General features: G+C 40.8%; 2 protein-coding genes across 8 annotated transcripts in view; both read right to left on the bottom strand.

Annotated features, from left to right (window-relative positions):
* grid2 (glutamate receptor, ionotropic, delta 2) overlaps window positions 1-20,207 on the bottom strand; it is an 812,001-nt gene that overhangs the window by 410,406 nt on the left and 381,388 nt on the right. The gene's annotated exons all lie outside the window — the stretch shown is intronic.
* On the bottom strand, window positions 554-16,519 carry LOC107389155 (uncharacterized). Of its 4 annotated transcripts, none has more exons than XM_015965155.3 (7): window positions 15,726-16,519; window positions 14,401-14,435; window positions 14,266-14,304; window positions 5,816-6,826; window positions 5,585-5,740; window positions 5,401-5,493; window positions 554-1,955 (listed from the first exon to the last, which is right to left on the bottom strand). In XM_015965155.3, the coding sequence occupies exons 1-7, from the start codon at window positions 15,814-15,816 to the stop codon at window positions 1,632-1,634; spliced, it is 1,749 nt and encodes a 582-aa protein (XP_015820641.2). In that variant the 5' UTR covers window positions 15,817-16,519; the 3' UTR covers window positions 554-1,631. The 4 variants fall into 4 exon arrangements, with proteins under 4 accessions (XP_015820641.2, XP_070402235.1, XP_015820644.2 ...); XM_070546134.1 differs by adding an exon at window positions 10,347-10,451 and having other exon boundaries at window positions 14,401-16,515; XM_015965158.3 differs by having other exon boundaries at window positions 16,262-16,515.

Raw genomic sequence — 20,207 nt, 5'->3', positions numbered from 1 at the left:
ACTCCTTTGGTCCAACTTAAAAATGACAAGTTAATTGAAATTACCAAACTACCTTGGTGTAACTTAAAAATTTCAAGTTCATTGAAATTATCCTAACTCCTTTGTCCAACTTAAAAATTTTAAGTTTATTGAAATTATCTTAACTCCTTTGGTCCAATTTATAAATTTCAAGTTAATTGAAATTACCCAACTACTTCGGTCCAACTTAAAAATTCACAAAAAATCAACTCTATATATATTAAAAAAACTCTTTGAAAGAACTTGAAGAAACCATGTCAACTGGTAACACACAATCTAATTAAGTTTGTTCAAAATGAAATACAAGGTGTGACTAAAGTTAGAATTTCATTCTGATTACATTGAAATTTGAAGCTCATTTTAACTACTTGGTCTAACTTGACTAAATCAACTCTATTTTCTACTACATTGTTTTTACTTTACAGTGTAAAACTACAAATTAAACAATGTGCGCTTGTTCCTACATAAAATTTTGCCTTCTAACTTTGTAAAAATAAGTACAAAATACATGAAATGTTATAGAAAATACAATACGCAAAATGTAACAAAATTTAATACAAATGCTCTCACAGTTTAACAACACAATGACTTCACATAGTGAATTGCATATAACATCAAAAAGCCAGACATTAAAACTGAATTGTAAACATTTTGGGGAATACCATTGAAGGAAGATAAATGTAATAGCTCGTTATTTTCAGCTGGCTCTGAACAAATCTAACACAGTACAAAAATGACTGAACAATACCTATATCACAAGGAAATTCCAGTGCCTGAGGGTGTACTGCAACTCTCAGTTCTGTCTTTGCTTCAATACACCTGAATAAAATGGCTGAAAAACCTCAGTATGCAGTTCAGGAATCCATAGCCCTGTTAATGACCAGATTATTTGATTCAGGTGTGTTGAAGCAGAGACACAATTAAACGTTGCCGTATACTGGCACTCGAAAACTAGAATTGCTAAACACGGGTTTAAAAAGTCAGCTGATGTACCATCAATGGTGCCCTTTTAATTTGAACCATAGGCAAAACTCATTTCACTGAAACCTACATGCAATCCAAAATCCATGGCTGAACCAGAATCAAAACCAAGATGCAGCAAAAGAACAAATCTAAACTGAAGTGCATATAAAAAACAGAGTAGATGACACTTGGCTTTAAAGGGATTTTCCAATCCTAAGTAAAACTTTGGTAAATGAGAAAAAAAAACATTCTGTAACAGCCCAGTTTTTCTCCTGTTTTAGCAGCAGTCTATTTGCTTCGTTTTAGCCCAAAAACAATATAAATTAATTTTAACAAAAGCATTTCATTCCCCTTTACCTTTATTGTTTTATGCTCAACTAAAGTAAACTGTCTGTTGCCAGATCAGGAGAATGACTGGACTGGTTACAGAATGTTTTTTCCCCTCACTTATCTAAGTATTACTTAGAATTGGAAAATCCTAGAAATTCTATTTTCAAATTACTTCACCGTCAGTGAACAATCAAGGCTTAGATTATAGTTTCTGCACCATGCTGGGAAAAAAGACAGCTACAAACAACATACCTGTGCTACAGGTACATTTTGGAAAAGGAAATGGCAAAAACTGATCTTGTGGTTGCAAACCACCAATATTAATTCATATTTAGCAGTTTCACATACAGGTTCTGCACCTTTGGAGACATCTTTTGAGGTTCCAGCTCCATTATAATTTTCTGCAACACCTCAAATGTAAAGCGAAGGACCTTTGGATAAGCCAGATTAAGAATGTAGATCAAACCTAACAGGAGTGCACATGCTGTTCCAACTGAGGACAGTCTATCAAGAACCTCTACTCCTTCGATTACAATCCCAATGTCCTCAGGAGGCCCTTGAAGTTCATCTCCCTCGGACCGGATGACATACACAGCCATCGTGACGTCTTCCAGGTCTTTTTGCATCTCTGCTCTGTGACTGTCCTGCAAAACAACACAAAAGTCTGTCAGCTGGCACATTTAGCTTATCATGGCTGGAATCGTCCCTGTACCGAATTTTATTTTTATATTAATCCTTCAACAAAATTTCAATGGATATTTCCTTAGACCAGGGATTCCCAAAGTGTGGTGCGCGCACCCCGTGTAATGGCTGCGGAGCTCAGAGAAGTCTGTCATATGTCACCATTAGCGTAGCCAGAAACTCATTTGTGGGTGGGCCTAAGAAAAAGTAAGTGGGCACAATAAATGTAATTGAAAACAAGTATATTTTTGCGCGTGTGTGTGTCCTCCACATGTGCCCTAGCTTCATAATAACAATGCGCCGAGCTTCAGCACTCTGGCCTGCGCACGCCGATATGTTCCATATTTGATCATTTTTAACGATGTTGGAGGAATCTGAAGGTGAGTCATTCTGGCAGATTGTAATTAACATCCCGTCTCATGCAGGTGTTCTGACATTGTAAACACCGCGGTCAAGTGACCCAGTCACATAACCAACATGGACGAAGTGCCGCTCACCGTTGACATCCCGGTGAATCACACTGTTGAGAAGAAGGGGACTAGCACGGTACCGATACGCACAACGGGACGCAAAAAATCTGCATTTACTGTTGTGCTTGGCTGCCATGCTAATGGACAGAAACTGCCACCTATGGTGATTTTTAAGAGAAAGACTCTGCCTAAAGAGAAATTTCCAGCTGGAGTCATCGTCAAGGCTAACGAAAAGGGCTGGATGGATGAGGACAAAATGAAAGAGTGGCTGAATGAGGTGTATGTGAAGAGACCAGGCGGTTTTTTTCCACACGTCACCGTCCCTGTTGATCTATGACTCCATGCGCGCTCATCTCACGGACGATGTGAAAAAACGGGTAAAGCAAATTAACTCGGAGCTCGCTGTTATTCCAGGAGGCTTGACAAAGGAACTCCAACCGCTGGACATTGGCGTGAACAGGGCGTTCAAAGTAAGGCTACGAGCCTGGATTTGATGATTAATTACTGGTAATAGCGCTCAAATAAAGCACAACCAAACTCATATTTGCTCCCACTGCCTTTTTTAATAAAACACAATTCAAATCACACTATTTTCTTAGGCCTTTTAATAACAAACATATGATTTTGTTCATGTGGAAAGTTTATGTGGTTAAATCTACCAACTAAACACATTCTGAACTTCAACACAGCGCATAAGGGGATGTGAATCTTCCGTTTTGTTTTGCTGTGCCAGGTTGGAGGGAATTAAGGTTATTTAAGTGGTTCAGAGTTTTAAAAAAAAACAGTAGATATGTTTCACAAGGTGCTGCTAGTTATGTTAAATCTTACTTCTGATTTTACTATTTAAAACAATAATAATCAACTTCTTCATGTTTGCTCAGAGATGTACAGAGCTGTTGTCCTTCGGGAGTGCTGCAGGAGGACACACAGGGATATATGGGGGTTGGATGAGGAAAACGAAATAAAGCAAAACTGTTTTGTGATCAGTTTAATTTGACATGAACACGACAAACACGCTTCCTTGACAATCTTTGTGAGTAAAAAAAACGTGTAGAAATAAAAACGAACATGTGATATTAGAGAAATAGCGGGCAAGCGGTGTTGATGCATGATTGCGCATGCGCCGTGAGCAGTTCTGGTACTTTTTGGGTCTCAGCCGCTTGCTGCACCACTTCAACCGTGCAATCGTGAGCTCGCACGGACTTCTGGCGTGTTATTTTGCTCGTCCCTCGTGAGGATATCGCAAAGTTGAAGCGGCGCTGCGAGCAGCTGCGACCCAATAAGTATCAGAACCGCTCACGACGCATGCGCAATCATGCATCAACACTGCTCGCCCGCTATTTCCCTAATAACACACGCTGTTCGTTTTTATTTCTACACGTTTTTTATTCACAAAGATTGTCAAGAAAGCGTGTTTGTCTTGTTCATGTCAAATTAAACTGATCACAAATCACAGATTTACTTTCTTTATTTCGTTTTACTCATCCAACCCCCATAAATCCCTGTGTCCTCCTGCAGCACTCCCGGTGTACGACCGGCTTTAGTAGGAGGGAGACCCGCAATTATCGCTTTGTCACGCGTGTCTCATTGAAAATGAATGGAGGAGAGGCGAAGTTGCCTCCCGAGTGTCGAGCCCATTAGAAGAGCACGAGCCGTCAGCGCACGCAATGAGGAAGTGCACGTGCGCTCTAAACCAGGTCTGAACCAGGACTAGACCAGTAATGGGCTCGACACACAGGAGGCGACAAACGACCGCGATCAGCGAAATTTGTCGCTGTCGCTTTTATTACCTGTCACACGGGAGGCGATCCGCGGCAGCGGCAAAGCCGTCTACGCGTTCTGTTCCATGGCGAAATCGAAACTTCCGTTGTTTTGCTTGGCTGTGTCAGGTTGGAGGGAATTAAGGTTATTTAAGCGGTTCAGAGTTAATAAAGTGGTAGATATGATGTTTCACAAGGTGCTGCTAGAGTTATGTGAAATCTTACTTCTGATTTTAATATATAAACATAATAATAATCAACTTCTCCATCATGTTTGCTCGGAGGTGTACGGAGCATCCTGTCCGCTCATTGGTCAGTGAATGAAACCTCCGTTGATTGGTCCTCGTCCGAGCGACAGCGATGAAAAGTTGAAAATGTTTCAACTTTCTGGGATCGTGTCGCTGGATCGTCCGTGCACGACACGTGCACGAGTGCAAACTTTCACATGCACGTTTTTCGCTTGGTAGGAGAGAGACCCGCGATTATCGCTTTTTCGCACATGTCTCATTGAAAATGAATGGAGGAGAGGCGATGTCGCCTCCCGTGTGTCGAGCCCATAAAGTGAAGCATGCTTTTGGCTGTTATAATTTTCACAATGTCTGGTTTGCACTGATATGTTCCGAGTCCCGAACCCGCACAGATGTTTTACCGGTACGTTTTACCGTGCCCACGCCCGCACCCTATAACCTGGTGCGCCTTTTGTATGTGTTAAATACCAAAAAGACACGTAACTGAAGCTGCGCCTTATGGTCGTGAAACTACGGTATTTTCTTTTAAAAGAACCGCAGTCTGCGCACAAAGTAAAAAAAAAAAAACATCAACCTTTGTTGTTTTCTTCCGTGATATCCCACGCTATCCTCAATGCTGTCCCCCTGTTTACCTGCCTTCCTTCCCCCCGCCTGCTGTCTCCGCCCATGGCCCGATTCCTCAGACAGCAATCTGAACACAACTGGACCGAGACCGGCCGAGTGATGCTGGGCCAAAGTGAGCTGATCTGATCCTTGTGTGAAAGCGCTATGAGGCTGCCACGTCTGGTAATTTTTGGTATTTTAGTAAAACTTAATTTTCTACCAAATATTGTCCTTGTGGTGCCCAAAAGGACAATAGTTCTAAGCTAAACACTTTATACACACAATCATTCAGAACATTTTTATTTACCCGTTTAAAGATTTACTTACCGTGTATTCTTTGATGAAAGCATTTCCATCCTCTCCAAGGAAAGGGACGAGGGCTTTCAGGACACACTCTCTTTTTTTGTTGACGTCTTCGGTCTAGTTTTGAGAGATACAATGTAATAAGAAACAAAGCCAACATTGTGTTTTTCTTTGGTTACTCATCATTGGTCTCCTGAATTTAGTTCACCTGGTCAAAGATTTGTGTCAGCCCAGATATCTTCTCCCTGGTTGATCCTCCTCTTGAGCGAATGGCGGTCATCAATTTGGTGGAGTACTTGTCAAGTTGGGAAAAAAACTTCTGCTCTAGGGGAAGAGCTACAAGCCTCTGGAACTCTGCATTGATCTGCAAGAAAAACATAAAAGCTTTAATATATAAAGCCTCTGTCAACGATTAAATTAAATAACAATGTCTTCTTACCTCGCGTTGATCAAAAAGAGCCGGCCATCGACCCTTAAAATCCTGGATTCTTGGCTCACCGTCCACCACCTCTTGTCGCCTGTATGCAAAAGTGCGTGCCATTTTGTCTGCAATGACCCGGTCATTGTGTCTTATTTTCACTTCAGTCAGAAGTGAAAGTCTTTCCTGTTCAAGGGATTCGGAAGTGTCCCCAGTTGGCAAAGATGGATAAAAGTTAGCTTCTGCCCTTTTAGGCCTTTTTACGTTTCTGCCAGAAGATCCTTCTGTAACTTTGGACTTCATGGAGTTAACAGCTACCTCTGGGCACCCGTGCAGTCTGAGCTGGGTTCTAAGATTTCCCATTTTGTACTTGAGCCTCTGCTTCCATCCGTACCATCCATTTGAGGATCCAGGTTCCTTCAAACACGGATGTTTTTTGATTAAAGCTTCTGCCACTGCAACAAAGTGTTCATCACATGGATAAGCTTTGTACTTGAAGATTTCTTCAGATACTTTGTTCAGAATGTCAGATTTGGTTCTTGTGCTGAGATACACCAATTTGGAGGATGATTTGTATTCAGCATTTCCCCTTTCAAGCACAAGCTCGGTGTCATACGAAAATTGTGGAATAGGAAACACCGCCGGCCACTGCACGCTTCGAAATGACAGTTTTGGAGGAGAAGGGAGTATGTTTGTGTTGTTTGATGCCTGTAAAGAGCAATCAACAGCATCAAAAGTGGCACAAGCTGATGAAACATCATCAGTAAGTGTGATTATGAGTGGAACAACTTCCTGTTGAACCACCTTGATTGTTCCCAAATCCTGCAGTTCAGAGGTTGCGTTTAGATTGAAGAACTCATTTCCAAAATCTTGGTCCATGTATTGCAGGCGAATTTCTGTTGTGATTCCAAAGGTGTTCTTTACGACATTGACAAGTTCTAATAAAGACTGGGGTATACCATTTGGAAGAATCAATTTTTCCACATTGTTTTCGCCCAAGATGACTTTAAGTCTTGCTGCACCCATGGTAATCTGAAAAACAAACAATTGGCATGAGTCTCTACTTCATGTTCTTAAGGACAAAAAAAAAAGTACATGTAAAGCTTAGGGTTAAATACCCCGTTCTGAAATTAGCATCAAAATATCTAAAAACAAATTGGCCGTAAAATGTGATCTGATATTCTAAGCAACAACAATAATCAGTCTGCCTTAAAATACCACACATAGAATTATGTGTTTTCAAACTAAAATAATGCATTAAGTAAACATTCAGAGTGCACGTGGAAAAAGTATGTGAACAATAAATAGTTGAAGCTCCTTTGACAGCAATAACTGTTCAATAATGCTCAATGAGGAGAAGAATCCAAGCATCAGCTAAAGACTGAAAGAAATCAATGGGATGTGCCAACAACCCTTTTAGCACATATTCTTTGGACAAATGGAACCAGAATTGAGTTGTTGAAAGAACTACCCAACACTGCGTGGAGAAAAAGAGGCTCAGTACAGCAACATCCGAAACTCATCCCTACTGAGAAGTATGGTGGTGGGGCATCGTGGTTGAGGCTGCTTTGCTGCGTCAGGGCCTGGGGGGGATTGCTCTCATGGAAGAAAAGATGAATTCCTAAGGTCTGATCTGAACTACAGGAAACATTTGGTTGAACTTCTTACTGCCAAAAGAGGTTCAATCCGCTATTAAATCCAAGGGTTTACAAGCTTTTTCCACCTCCACTGTTAATGTTTACATGGTGTGTTCAATAAAAAAATAAAAACAAAATTATTTTCGTGGTTTTAGTTTCAGCAGACTGTCTATTGTTGGGACTTTGATGAAGATCAGATCACATTTTAGGACCACAACGGGCAGAAATCCATGAAACTCCACAGGGTTCACAAACCTTTTCCTGCAACTGTATATAAAGATTCTTTAACTAGTTAATATGACACAAATATTCCAATTACAAGCATTGCATACACATCATTCTCCTCACCCTTTAAACATGAATGTATCTTTTTAAAGTGACAAGGCGCATTCCTCCAATTCTGTAGTCAACAAGGGGGTATCTGTCAAGCAGTTCTTTAGGCTCCAGAACTTCTACTTCCTTGTTTGGAGAACATTTTAGATCATATGATCTAAAATGTTCAATGTACCACACACTGAGCTTTTTGACAACAAACAGAGGGTTGTTGTGAAGAATGACCATGTGGATAATCTCACAAAACTCTGGTAGTCCTCCCAGCGAGCCATGGACCAGGATCATTCCACATTTGTAAAGAAGTCCATTGTGTGTCACACTTTCAGCAAAGGCAACGGTCTCTACATTTACAGACTTTTGTTTAAGAGCGCTTACAATGTCCTTGTTCAGAATGTCCGTTTGAACGTTGGTGACAGTGGAAACTTCCAATGAAGGTTTCAAAACCTTGCAGGACTGTAGGTGGTGAGCCATCTGTAGCTGGTGTTTTTCTGCAAGCGTGAGCAACACATTTTTGAAGCATCTGACGTTCCTTGCAACTCTCTTAAAAAAGCTGTGCTTTGACTCAAAGCGCATTGTCCAGAGGGCAACAAGTGGTCCATACTGACGTATCAAGTGCGGATAGTGCTCAAGGAAGTGATGCTTGGGCTTAAGTTCACAGTCAGTAAAGACCTCTTGGAATTTGACCCTGTGCTCTGAAATCTTAAAATCAAGATATGCAACGGACTCTTCTGTCTGAACTGGACAAACTATTATTTCAACAATGTCCTTTAAGTCCAAAAGAACTTGCCAAGCTGGCTCCTCACAAGGAACACTTTGCCCTAACAACAAGGGAAGAAATCGAAGCAAACTCCAGTTCTCATGGGCATTGCCGCCCACAGTCTTTTTTGATGCAAAACTCTGAGCAACAGGGTGAGGTCTGTTAGTTTTGTCACTCCATTTGAAGTTGAATGATGATATTGCTTCATTCAAAGCAACTAGTGTGACATATTTTTTTTTAATGAAAACTCCAAGGCAAAGGGCAATTTCAAAAGGAACTATGCCCTCAAAAACATCATGGGCAAGGTCCGGTGGAAATCCTTTGGTTAGATCAAAATACAACAGTTCTGACAAGACACAATTTGACTTGACACCATAACAACTGGATATTTCAGTTCCTTCAAGACTTTTTAGGTGATCTGAATGAATATTTTTGTCTCTTAATGTAAATGTTCCTCTGTTAACCTCAGTTGTTTGATATTGAGAGGATTTTGCAGTGCAAAAGCGACAAATGTAGTCTCCAGTAAAATTCTCTACAAACCCAGCAATACCATGTGCAGCGAGGTTGTCAGCCACTACACATTGAAGGGTTCCTTTGAGGGTTTTACCTAACTTTGGAACATACAAACCACTCTGTTCCAAAAACAGAAGATCTCTTATTAGAGGCTCTAAGACTTTTGCATAACTGTAAGACTTTAGATCATTGCTCTTAATTAAAGCTGCCAAGTAAATAGACGACAATGCAGAGTTACAACCGGGGAGCAAATTACCGAGAGTCCAATACAATCCACAAATTTTGTGCTTTCTTTTAGATGTCCCAAGGGGATTGCATATCTCAAAATCATCAATGTATAATATTAATGAAATGCTTTCCTCGTTTGAGAGAACTTTTTCTTTGAATATGGCACCATCAAAAAATGACTTGTAAATGCCTTCTCCTGAGTCTTTATGTAATGTTTGTATATGCTCTGTTTGACTCAGTATTGCTTCACAGTCCAAGATTTCCTGTAGAGTCTTTAAAATTGAAATATACTGAAATGACTTTCCATTTTTTTTATCAAGAAAATATTCTAACGGTTCAACTACACCAAAATGTCTTCTATAATAAGCCTTTCGCCTCCAAACACTGGAGAGGGGCCCTTTTTTCCTTATTGCCTTTTTAACAGGGTTTTTGTCACAAACTGCACTTGCTAAATTTTCCACAAGTAAATGGTCAAAAGGACAGTTATTCTGTTGAAGTATTTGCACAACTGTATTCTTAGTAACTGGTACACAGAGCGAACCGATCAAATAACTCAACTCTTGTAAGAGCTCATCGACTGCTGCATTAGACACAAGAAAAACACTTTCTAACTTAAGAAGAACGGAAGCAAGTTTGATCTCAAAATCCTTCTCTAACTGCTCAGCATCATCATCTAAAGTTTCATTACAGCCAATACTGCTTTCCCCATCTGAGAAAACAGCAACACTGGCAGATAATTCTTCAGGGTTTTTTGTAAGTAAAACTATTTCTGGTTTAAACTCATCAACTTTACCAGAATGTTTTCTGTATTTATGACTTTTGTAGTTTTCATAGACATTTGTTTTGTAGAAACAGTTCTGGTACACACAAGTGACACACACTTTGTTTTTAAGATGAGCAAAAATATGATGAAAGAAATCCCTTTCTGTAGAATGCAGACTACAAGAACAAACGGGACATATATATGCTGATGCCTTTGTTTGTGGTTTAAAAGAGGAATGACATCTTGCTAGATGGCTCCGTAAAGCATTCCAAGTTTTGAATCGGCAGGCACAACTTAAATAGGTGCATGGATAAGAATGACCTCTTCCATATTGTCCGTGGCTTAGTTTGTAGTGCCCAAGCAGTTGAGATCTTCTTGTGAAGACACTATGACAGTCTTTGCAACTCCATGCCATTCAATTTGACACTAGAAAAAGAAGACAGATGGACCACTTGTTACAAATGAGTTTGTCCACACTTTTCTCCTCCTTCAGGAAGACCACTGTTTAAACACCAGTCAATGAGAGCTTCAGAGGTTAATAGTTTTGTTGCAGATTAAAAAGTTGTTGCATCAGTTTAAATGTAATTTACCATATTTTCACGACCATAAGGCGCACCTAAAAGTCTAAAATTTTCTCCAAAATGTACGCTGCGCCCTGTGGTGCGGTGTGCCTATTGTGTTGTTGTGAGAAGCGAACGTAGTAGAAAACAAGAGGCGTGGCGTGAACGTGCGGACGTGAGCGAAGACAGACCTGTGGATCTGCTACATCATCATCAACATCCTCGCTATTTGCGTCAGACTCCGGCTGTGAGTCTCCGTCCACTTCCTCTTCTTCCAGTTAAAAAAACAGCCGTACTATCTGAACTGCCTGGTGGACATTTATCCTTCTCATCATCCTTTATTAAAGCCTAATAAAAGCCTGCTAAACTGCAGAGACAACATATCTGTCCGGATCGCTCCAAAATATGAGGTTTACCGTCAATATCTGTCTAATTGTTGTTACTCCGCTCGCGCCACTGCTTTCCCCGCAAAGCGGCTCCTTTTTGCGCACATCTCGTTACTCATGCAGCCTTCCTCTCTCTCTCAGCTACATAATGATCCTTTTAATAAACTGAATATGTGAGACTTCCACCAACAGCAAAAGGATCTCATGTTTTTGTGGGGGATTTTTTACGTTCACAAGCACATTCCCTCTCACGGATTACTAAACTGCTGTTTAGACAAGTTATCAGATTGTCTAAAAATAGATAATTTTTTAGTTTAGTATAACTCCGCTTTTACGTTGCCTATTAACAAAATGTAAAAACAGGGGTGTAGTTTATAATCTCCTTTTTAAAGCTGAATTGAAACCAAAAGTCAGGGAGGCGGAGTCTTGCTGCTACAGCGTCCCAAATCAGACCTGTTCAAAAGACGCGGATATGCGTCCATGTACCCCAGAGGGTTAATAAAACAATTCAAATCACACTATTTTCTTAGACCGGTTAATAACACAGATATGATTTTGTTCATGTGGAAAGTTTATGGTTAAATCCACCAACTACCGGTAAACACATTCTGAACTTCAACACAGCGCATCAGCGCTTGAAGCGGCGCTGCGAGCAGCTGCGACCCAAAAAGTACCAGAACCGCTCACGGCGCATGCGCAATCATGCATCAACACCGCTCGCTCGCTATTTCCCTAATAACACACACTGTTCGTTTATATTTCTACACGTTTTTGTTACAAAGATTGTCAAGAAAGTGTGTTTGTCGTGTTCATGCCAAATTAAACTGATCACAAAACACAGATTTACGTTCTTTATTTCGTTTTCCTCATCCAACGGCATAATTCAATGTAAAATCAATGGAGCAGCGCGACCGTGAGAGACAGGGCATCACACGTCAACTAAGAAGCAGCTGTGCGTCCAGAAAGCACGCAATCACCTCACTTGAGCGGCAGATGCGAGCTGACGAGGCGTGTGTTTTGCGATTGCTGCAGCTGCTGCGTGACGCCTGGGAAAAGGAAAAGCTGACTGCTCAACTTGGAATGGACCTCGCTGAGAGGAATAGAAGATGGAGACTGGATACCCTGGTGAGTTTATATTACTGTTGGAACCCTTCACGAGGTACTGTCACCATGGAAACACATATACAGTCTATGTGGATCAGTAGATCCTTGCATGTCCGCCTAGACGCCTGACCAAATCGATTAAAATACTTACATTTAGCCCCGCATTCAACTCTTCCTGCACGCACGGCAAGGTGCGATTGCAGGTGCATCCAAATAGATGTTTACAGCGATTTTAACGCCAGAATCGCGTGCAGTCTGTAATGGTACGTGACCACCGCACGCGATTCTGGCGTTAAAATTGCTGTACACTCCTCTGTTCGGACGCAGGTGAAGTCGCACCTTGCCGGGCGTGCAGGACGAGTTGAACGCACAGCTAATGTCAATATTTTGACCAATTTGGACGGGCGTCTAGGCGGACATGCAAGGATCTACTGATATCGCATATACTGTATATGTGTTTCCATGGCGACAGTACCTCCTGAACATTCCGACAGCAAAATAAACTCACCAGATGTCGAGTCTCCTCTCTTCTATTCCTCTCAGTGAGGCCCATTCCAAGTTGAGCAATCAGATTTTCCTTTTGCCAGATGCACACGCAGCAGCTGGAGCAGTCACAAATGACACGCCTCGTCAGCTCGCACCTGCCGCTGAGGTGAGGTAATCTCGCGCTTTCTGGACGCACAGCTGCTTCCGAGTTGACGTGTGACGCCATGTCACTCATGGTCGCGCTGCTCCATTGATTTTACATTGAATTATTTCGCAAAACAACCAGAATCGTGTGCGGTGGGCACATACCGTAAGCACTGTAACACAGAAATGAGGTGTTTGTTTACCTTTTGCTGACATGTTTCGGCTGGAACTACCCCCTTCGTCAGAGCCATCAGCTGTTCGCGGCGTCACTTCCGTTTATGTGCGGGCAGCAAAGGACGATGTCGCCCTCTGCTGCCCGCAGACAGCACACAGATCATTAACACAGAACAACAAAAATACAGAAGATGGATTAAGAAAGCGATAGAGATAAGGAGACGTGGACACAACACCATGAACAGGGACGACGGGGTATACATGTTGGACCACGCATGGGACTGTGTCATCAGTGGGGAGGACGCGGGCAGCAGAGGGCGACATCGTCCTTTGTTGCCCGCACATAAACGGAAAAAACGCCAGCGAACAGCTGATGGCTCTGACGAAGGGGGTAGTTCCAGCCGAAACATGTCAGCAAAAGGTAAACACCTAATTTCTCTGTGTTACAAAAGAAAAATGAAGACAATCATGAACACACACACAGAATGAATATACAGAAGATTTTTAAAGAAAGTATTCTGTTCATGAGGGCAAGCATGTTATTGATAATAAAAAAGTACTTTAAAATAAGAAATTCCCTTGGGTCATCTGAAGAAAGCAAAGTTGGGGATTGTATTTGGAATGTTTTCTTGCATCGGTTAAAATGTAATTTACTTCCTTTAAAATCAAATATAATTCAGTTTAACACACTTAAAAAAATTATTTAAAAAAAAATCAACCCAATGCATAAAGAAAGTATTCTGTTCATGGGGCCAAGCATGTTATTGATAATAAAAAAGTACTTTAAAATAAGAAATTCCCTTGGGTCCTCGAAAGAAAGCAAAGTTGGGGGTTGTATTTGGACTGTTTTATTGCACAGCTGAAATTGCACTGTAATTATTTGGCAGATTTAATTTCTTAACATTACTACAATTTTTACCCTTAATGTTATACAAACACAATTGTAAATTTAAGCTGTCCTTGAACTATTTTAAGAAACAAAAACTATTTTGAGGCACAACTAGGGTCTCTTGTGGTATTGTTACCAAGTAATATAAAATGAACTATTATCTTTACATCAGATTTGACTGTAATAAACCTAAACAATGATGGGGGAGGTAGTGTCATGTCTACTGTTTTAATTGTATTCTTTATTAGCAGATAATATTGGAACCTCAAGATTTTTTTTAGCATTCCTATGATATAATACTCGTTTACAAAGAGGCTGGCCCAGAAGATACTTAAATTTAAAAACTTACTTGAAAAGCTATGTCTTTTCAGTGGAACACAGGAACACTAATGGGCTGACTTACAGCAATAATGTAGTATTTAATGCAAACGTGATAGGGCCTTTAATAAATAAAATAATAAAAATTAATAATTTAATTAAATGTATACAAAACTCACATTTGCAATTCCAGATGTTGGGTGGTTTTCTACCAGGGACTGAGGAAAAATGAGCAAGAGAAGAAGAAAATTAATTAATATATAAGCGGTTAAACTTTCCATCTATCAAAGTGCCAGTGTTCATTGATAACTTACATTACATTGAACAAGGCAAAAAGGAATCAGGAGAGCTGAAGGGGAAAAGAAAAAATTACAAATGTGTTCATACAACCCCACTTTAAATATTGAATCTGATATTACAGATATGGTGAAACAAAAGACTGGGGGGAAAAAACAAGTTTTTTTACTGACATTACATTTGTAAACATTTTCATTACATTTTATTATTCTAGTGATTAACACCAAATCCTTAAGACTGCCCTTTTTGCACACTAAATGCTGTAGTGTCTAAAGCCGGGCATACACTGTGCGACTTTTTCACTTTTTTGAGCCGATTTTCCAGTCGTGCGAGAATCCACAAGATCGGGGAGAGTTTTGCGCTGAGCATCTTGTAGTGTACAGGGGGTTATGAGAGGCGATTAACACCACGTGACCAACTACCGATTAGCAATCGTAAACTCGCACAAACTTCTGGTGTGTTTGAAATGTTGATCGTCCCTCGTGATGGTATCGCACTGTTGAAGCGATGCTGCGAGCAGCTGCGACCCAAAAAGTATCAGAACCGCTCACGGCGCATGCGCAATCCTGCATCTGCTCGCTATTTCCCTAATAACACACGTTGTTCGTTTTTATTTCTACATGTTTTTTTACTCACAAAGATTGTCAAGAAAGCGTGTTTGTCGTGTTCATGTCAAATTAACCTGATCACAAAACACAGATTTACTTTATTTCGTTTTCCCCACCAGCCCCCATAAATCCGTGTCCCTGCAGCACTCCTGAAGGACAACAGGCAAGACAAAAAAGTCTGACGTGGAGTAAAAACTGCTATTTTTAGCATATTTTTAGGGCCGACGTGTTGCTATCATACGTACAGAGTGAGCTGTCAGGTCACAACAGAGAACTGGGTCGTGCAGTGTGAGCGCATGACTTGTGAGAACTGCCCTGCGAGGAAGTCGTACAGTTAAGAGCTGAAGCTGAGTGAAAAAGTCGCATAGTGTCCGCCCGGCTTTAAACGAGTCAAGCTCTACAGTTTTGATAGGGGAAGACAGAAAATCAGACACGAATTCCGGAGATTTTCAAAATACTGGTTAACAAGGAAATAACCGTAACAAAAGTTAAACGGGTTCTAAATTTGACTACACTTGACACTGGGATTGAAGTTAGTTTGTCTGTGGATCTAATTTGCTACTTTTTGATCCTGGACGACGAGAATTTAATCCTTAAAGTAGAGAATTCAGCCAGTTTATCCAACACCACTAGTAATATTTAGGCTAACAGGAGGACATGAAAACTAAGGAGGCATCGACAGAAATACCTTCTGGGTTGATGGTGAGTTTAATACTTTTCATACGTTTTCTTACCTTTTAAACTATCCTCCGATGGAGACGTATTTCTGTCATTTTCATGATCGCGGTACAGAACGCAGCTCAACGATGGGAAGGAAGGGACCATGCAGTCGCGAATGCGAAGCAGGCACGTGCCGAATGCGAAGCAGGCACGTGCCGGCAGGGAGAGAGAGAGAGAGAGAAGAATCTACGGGGCTTCCTCAACTGACTTTCACGGGCAAATAATGAGTGTTACATTTTTACACTCTATGGCGTTGTTGCTAACAACTGCTGGGGCAGAGAAGACGCCTCTTATTACGCATCACGGGAGTTCTGTGATAAGAACCTTTTAAATCGACAAAAACGTAGAAAAATTACCGTTTAATAAAAAAAATCCTTTGTCTAAAAATCTAAATCTCACCAACAATATTCTTGGCACTCACTGTGGTTTTACAAAACCTAAGTTGATACCACTAGCATTTAAAACATATTGAAAAGTAAAGCACATTCATTAATACAGTTATAAAGTCATAATATTACTACATAAAACCATATTTTACCGAAGAACTTACCGTTGTTTCAGCTCCGGTTCCGAGAATGGTGCTGGTAGATGGTCAATCTAGAACTTCAGAGGCGGGAATAAATCTGACGTGATGACGTCATACGCACTAGTTAGTTCTATTTAAATTCAGCACTTTGGTTCAATAAGGAAACATCACTTTGCCCTTAGTTGGGCAGTTTCAAGTTGTTTGCCACCACATTTTTGAGTTGTGATCCTTAACTCAAAAAATGTACATTTAATTTTCGTAAAATATTACATTACATTGACTATTGTTAAATATACTTTTTTCAGTGTGGGAAAGTGCTGAAAAAGATTCAGCTAGCTTCCAGCTGTCCATCGATCCATCAAAATAAGTGTGGGTGTACATGAGTGTGTGTGGGCGGGTGAAGGACAATTTCACCAAAGAGTCCCTGCTCGCCCTTCATCCGTCAAACTAAGCAGCATTAGAGGAAGTTGTGTGTCCCATCAATTATTCCCATCAGTGCATCTATCATTGATGACTGCTACTTAAAATAAGACATGGGGTGGGGGGGGGGGGGGGGGGGGGGGGGGGCTGACAAGGCACTGACCTAAGTGAAGGCTTTGGATGTGAGAGTTGTTGCGTGGGTTTATCCTCAGAGTGTGTGTGGAGAATTCTTCACAGACTGGTGCACGTCTGTTTGCCCACGCCTGCCTAGAAATTCAGTTCATCTTACGCTTGCTGTGAGTGACAACTGGAATTTATCGGAGAGGAACGACAAGCCTGCTGATCTTCTCGGACTAGGTCTTGACACAATCAGGGAACTAAAAAGGCAAAGTCTCAAAATGCTACAATCTACCTTTCATCTGGGAAATTGTTGGATTTACGACATTAAAAAGACATCTAATGGACAATTTTCTTATTTTAAGGTTTGAATTATTTGAATATCAAACCGATCCACAAACTTAACATCTTTGAGTCCAGATAGCAGTTAAGAAACTTTGTGTCAGCCTGGTGCTTGGTTTAGTCAGTGTTGTCCAATCCTGGGCCAATATCTAACTTATTTGTTTACTTTCTGTTTCTCTGCTTAAACACATCTGATCTGATGGTCAAGACTGCAGTCCACTTACACCTAAAGGACAAGGGAGACACTTTTGAAGAGGACAATGGACTTATTCTGAACAGAGAAGATAGACGGTTTGAGAGAAGAGTAAAGGAAGCTACTCGTGTCAAACGGGAAAAACCTACAATAACTAGAGGAGGAGACTTCAGGTTTTTCCTTTCCAGCACCTATAATGCACCTCTGAACCTAATTCCTAAACAGTTTCAGTCTAGGACACACCCTCCTGCATCTAATCAATTCAATCCCTGCACAATAGAGCCTAACGACTACAACGACTCCTCGGGCGATAGGGAGGAGGGGTATTCATAGGTTGTTTCAGCTCGTTACGCAACAACAGACAGCTACAGTTTACAAGCTTGAATCTTCCATGTTCTAGTCAGAATTGACGAAGCTCTTCAGATGAAAAACGAAACCTCTTCAAGAAACCAAAGAACTCTGGTTGCCGTCATTCAAACCCCCTTTGGGTAACTCACAGGCTTCCAAAGAAACCGAGGATATGGGGTTATGTTTAATGCTTTTTTGGTTGTTTTTGAGCAAGGAACCCATTAAAACATGCAATTTGGTGGCTAAACTGTTTTCCCACTAATTAAAGTCAAGCACCACTTTGACACCACATTTTTTAATGTTATCTCACCTCCACGTTGTATCTTGTATGTTTCATTTTGATCTTATTTTAGGGTTAAATAGCCATGAAAAATGCACGTTTGTTCCCTGAATATCACAACGATGTAGGTAAATTGTCATATTTCAAAATCTATTTTAGACGGGAAATAATTTCAATTACTTTTCCCAGTTGAGCCAGAACCTCCATGAAGCAAGTTATGTTTTTCAGTCAGTTGAGTAAACACCATTAACATGCAGCTGAATACAAAACAAAGCCATTACGTAAAAGTATGTTTTTTCCCCTTTACAATGGCTAAGTCATGACTCAGATTATTAGATCCATTAAATGCCATGTTGCTCATCATCAGATCTCCTTTCACAGTTTCTCTCCATGGCTTGCCCTCTAACCACATAAAGGACCACTCGCATCCCTGTCTCACCTCATTTCTTGACTCTGAGCTTGCTGGCAGCCACACTGCGTGCTAATTAACTTACTTCTCAGAGGCTGCAACTAACTTTAAGAAAGCATCACTTCCACACTGTTGATTTACGGTGTACTCACCTTTAATGGGGGGAAAATCAAATGTATTTAATTTATTTTACAATCTAACTTTGTTGTATCACTCTGGTCCATTTCTGAAATTGGCGCACAGGTTGATTTAAATAATCTAATTACTTCCTTTAACATGTGAAGAAGAAGCCTCATGAGATTTTCTTCTTTTTGATGTTTTAGAGGTGTGCGCCACACAAGAGACGAGGGAAAATTTGTCCACAGTTGCTCTTCCTCTCCTTCCTCTTAGTTTTTTCCCCCTGCTGTCCTTCTCGTGTCTGGTCCTGTCTTGTCTCAAAGTATGCCAGTGGCCATGTCTCTCCCCGTGTGGCCGGCTGTGTCATAGGTGATCCATCACCACAGGTGGAAGCTTATTACTGGCCGAGCCCCGTGGGCCTGCCGATCCTGGCAAATCAGCTGTAAATGCCAGCCCTCAGCCAAATGCTCTGATTGGTTCTGACAGGCACAGTGGGCCTTATGCCAGCTTTTTGCCCCTTAGACCCCCAAAACCAGGTGTAGGCAGGTGTGTGTGTGTGTGTGTGTGTGTGTGTGTGTGTGTGTGTGTGTGTGTGTGTGTTATCCCAACTACTTTATTCAGCATTGGGGTTAATGTCACCAGTTTTTCTTCCCTTGGCTCAAGAGTACATAGTGTAGCAGTCAGCTGTGTACATTTATATAACACCTGTATGTTCGTAAGTGCATGTGTGTGCTGATGGTTCCCCGTGGAAGTATCGTAATACACCAAAGTATTCATTCAGCAGTTCTCTTACAACTCAACCGAAGCCAACTTTTTCCTTTTTGATCTGTGACTTCTCAGGAAAAGCTTTTGCTGTTCGCAAAAGCACACGCCCAGGTAAACACTGGTTGGTTGAACGTTGTCATGACCACACCGGCTTTGTCAAATCTTTGGGGTCCTGACATACTTCTGACACTAATGTGGCTGGTATGCTGTTTTTTTAATACTAAAGTTTTCTGAAGAGCAAGAACACTTTTATGAACAAGGAACAAAGTGAGCCTGTGGAGCATTGTGAAGTGAGTATTTTTTACTGGATTAATGAAGAAGTGAGTGTTGCACCAGTGTCAGGTGATGGGTGTGGATGAAAACAGAAGAGGACAAGGACAGCAAACTGTGAGTCTTTGTTGAATTCATTCAAAGCCTGCATATTCGTAGGGATGGGTACCTTTGACATTTGAATCGATCCGGTACTGATTCCCGGTACCTACGAATCGATACCGGTACTTAACGGTACCAGTTTTAGATACTTTTGAGTGTTTAACATTTTAATTCTCTTTTATAATTAGATATATATTTTTCTCAATTTATAACCATATTTGATATATATCACGATAAATAACATTCAACTGTTTGTATTTTAACATTGTCCTTGTAGTTTTATAAGCTGATAATTAAACTGAAGCAAACATCTTTACTGTGAACTAAATTTACTGTGTATCTTCATTCCTTTTGCCATCCTTTTTCAATTGATTTTTCCTACTGGGAAGTTAGAATTTCCGAGGAGAAAGCAAACGCACCATTAGATGATAACAATGGTGGCATAGGAAGCTAACATATCAAGCTAATGTTATCTTAAACAGTTTATTTAACTGCTGGAGCAGATTTAAACGATGATGCCTCACACTTAGATCGTTGTAGCTGGTTTCATCTTCACCCAATCACCAGTCGCATTTAGTAAAGTGAAGCCAAACTTTAGTGCACATTC

The sequence above is a fragment of the Nothobranchius furzeri genome, chromosome 17 (assembly GCF_043380555.1).
Source record: "Nothobranchius furzeri strain GRZ-AD chromosome 17, NfurGRZ-RIMD1, whole genome shotgun sequence".
NCBI lineage: Eukaryota > Metazoa > Chordata > Actinopteri > Cyprinodontiformes > Nothobranchiidae > Nothobranchius > Nothobranchius furzeri.
This window is presented reverse-complemented; position numbering and strand designations above follow the sequence as displayed.

Bases quoted from the DNA above. Each gene is read 5' to 3' on its own strand.
- LOC107389155 (XM_015965155.3), bottom strand. From the start codon at position 15,816: ATGGTCCCTTCCTTCCCATCGTTGAGCTGCGTTCTGTACCGCGATCAT. The intron at 5,741-5,815 runs GTAAGAAGACAT...TTTTTCTTGCAG, and splicing joins CTCTTTTTGATCAACGCGAG to ATCAATGCAGAGTTCCAGAG. The intron at 5,494-5,584 runs GTGAACTAAATT...TCTCAAAACTAG, and splicing joins TGACACAAATCTTTGACCAG to ACCGAAGACGTCAACAAAAA.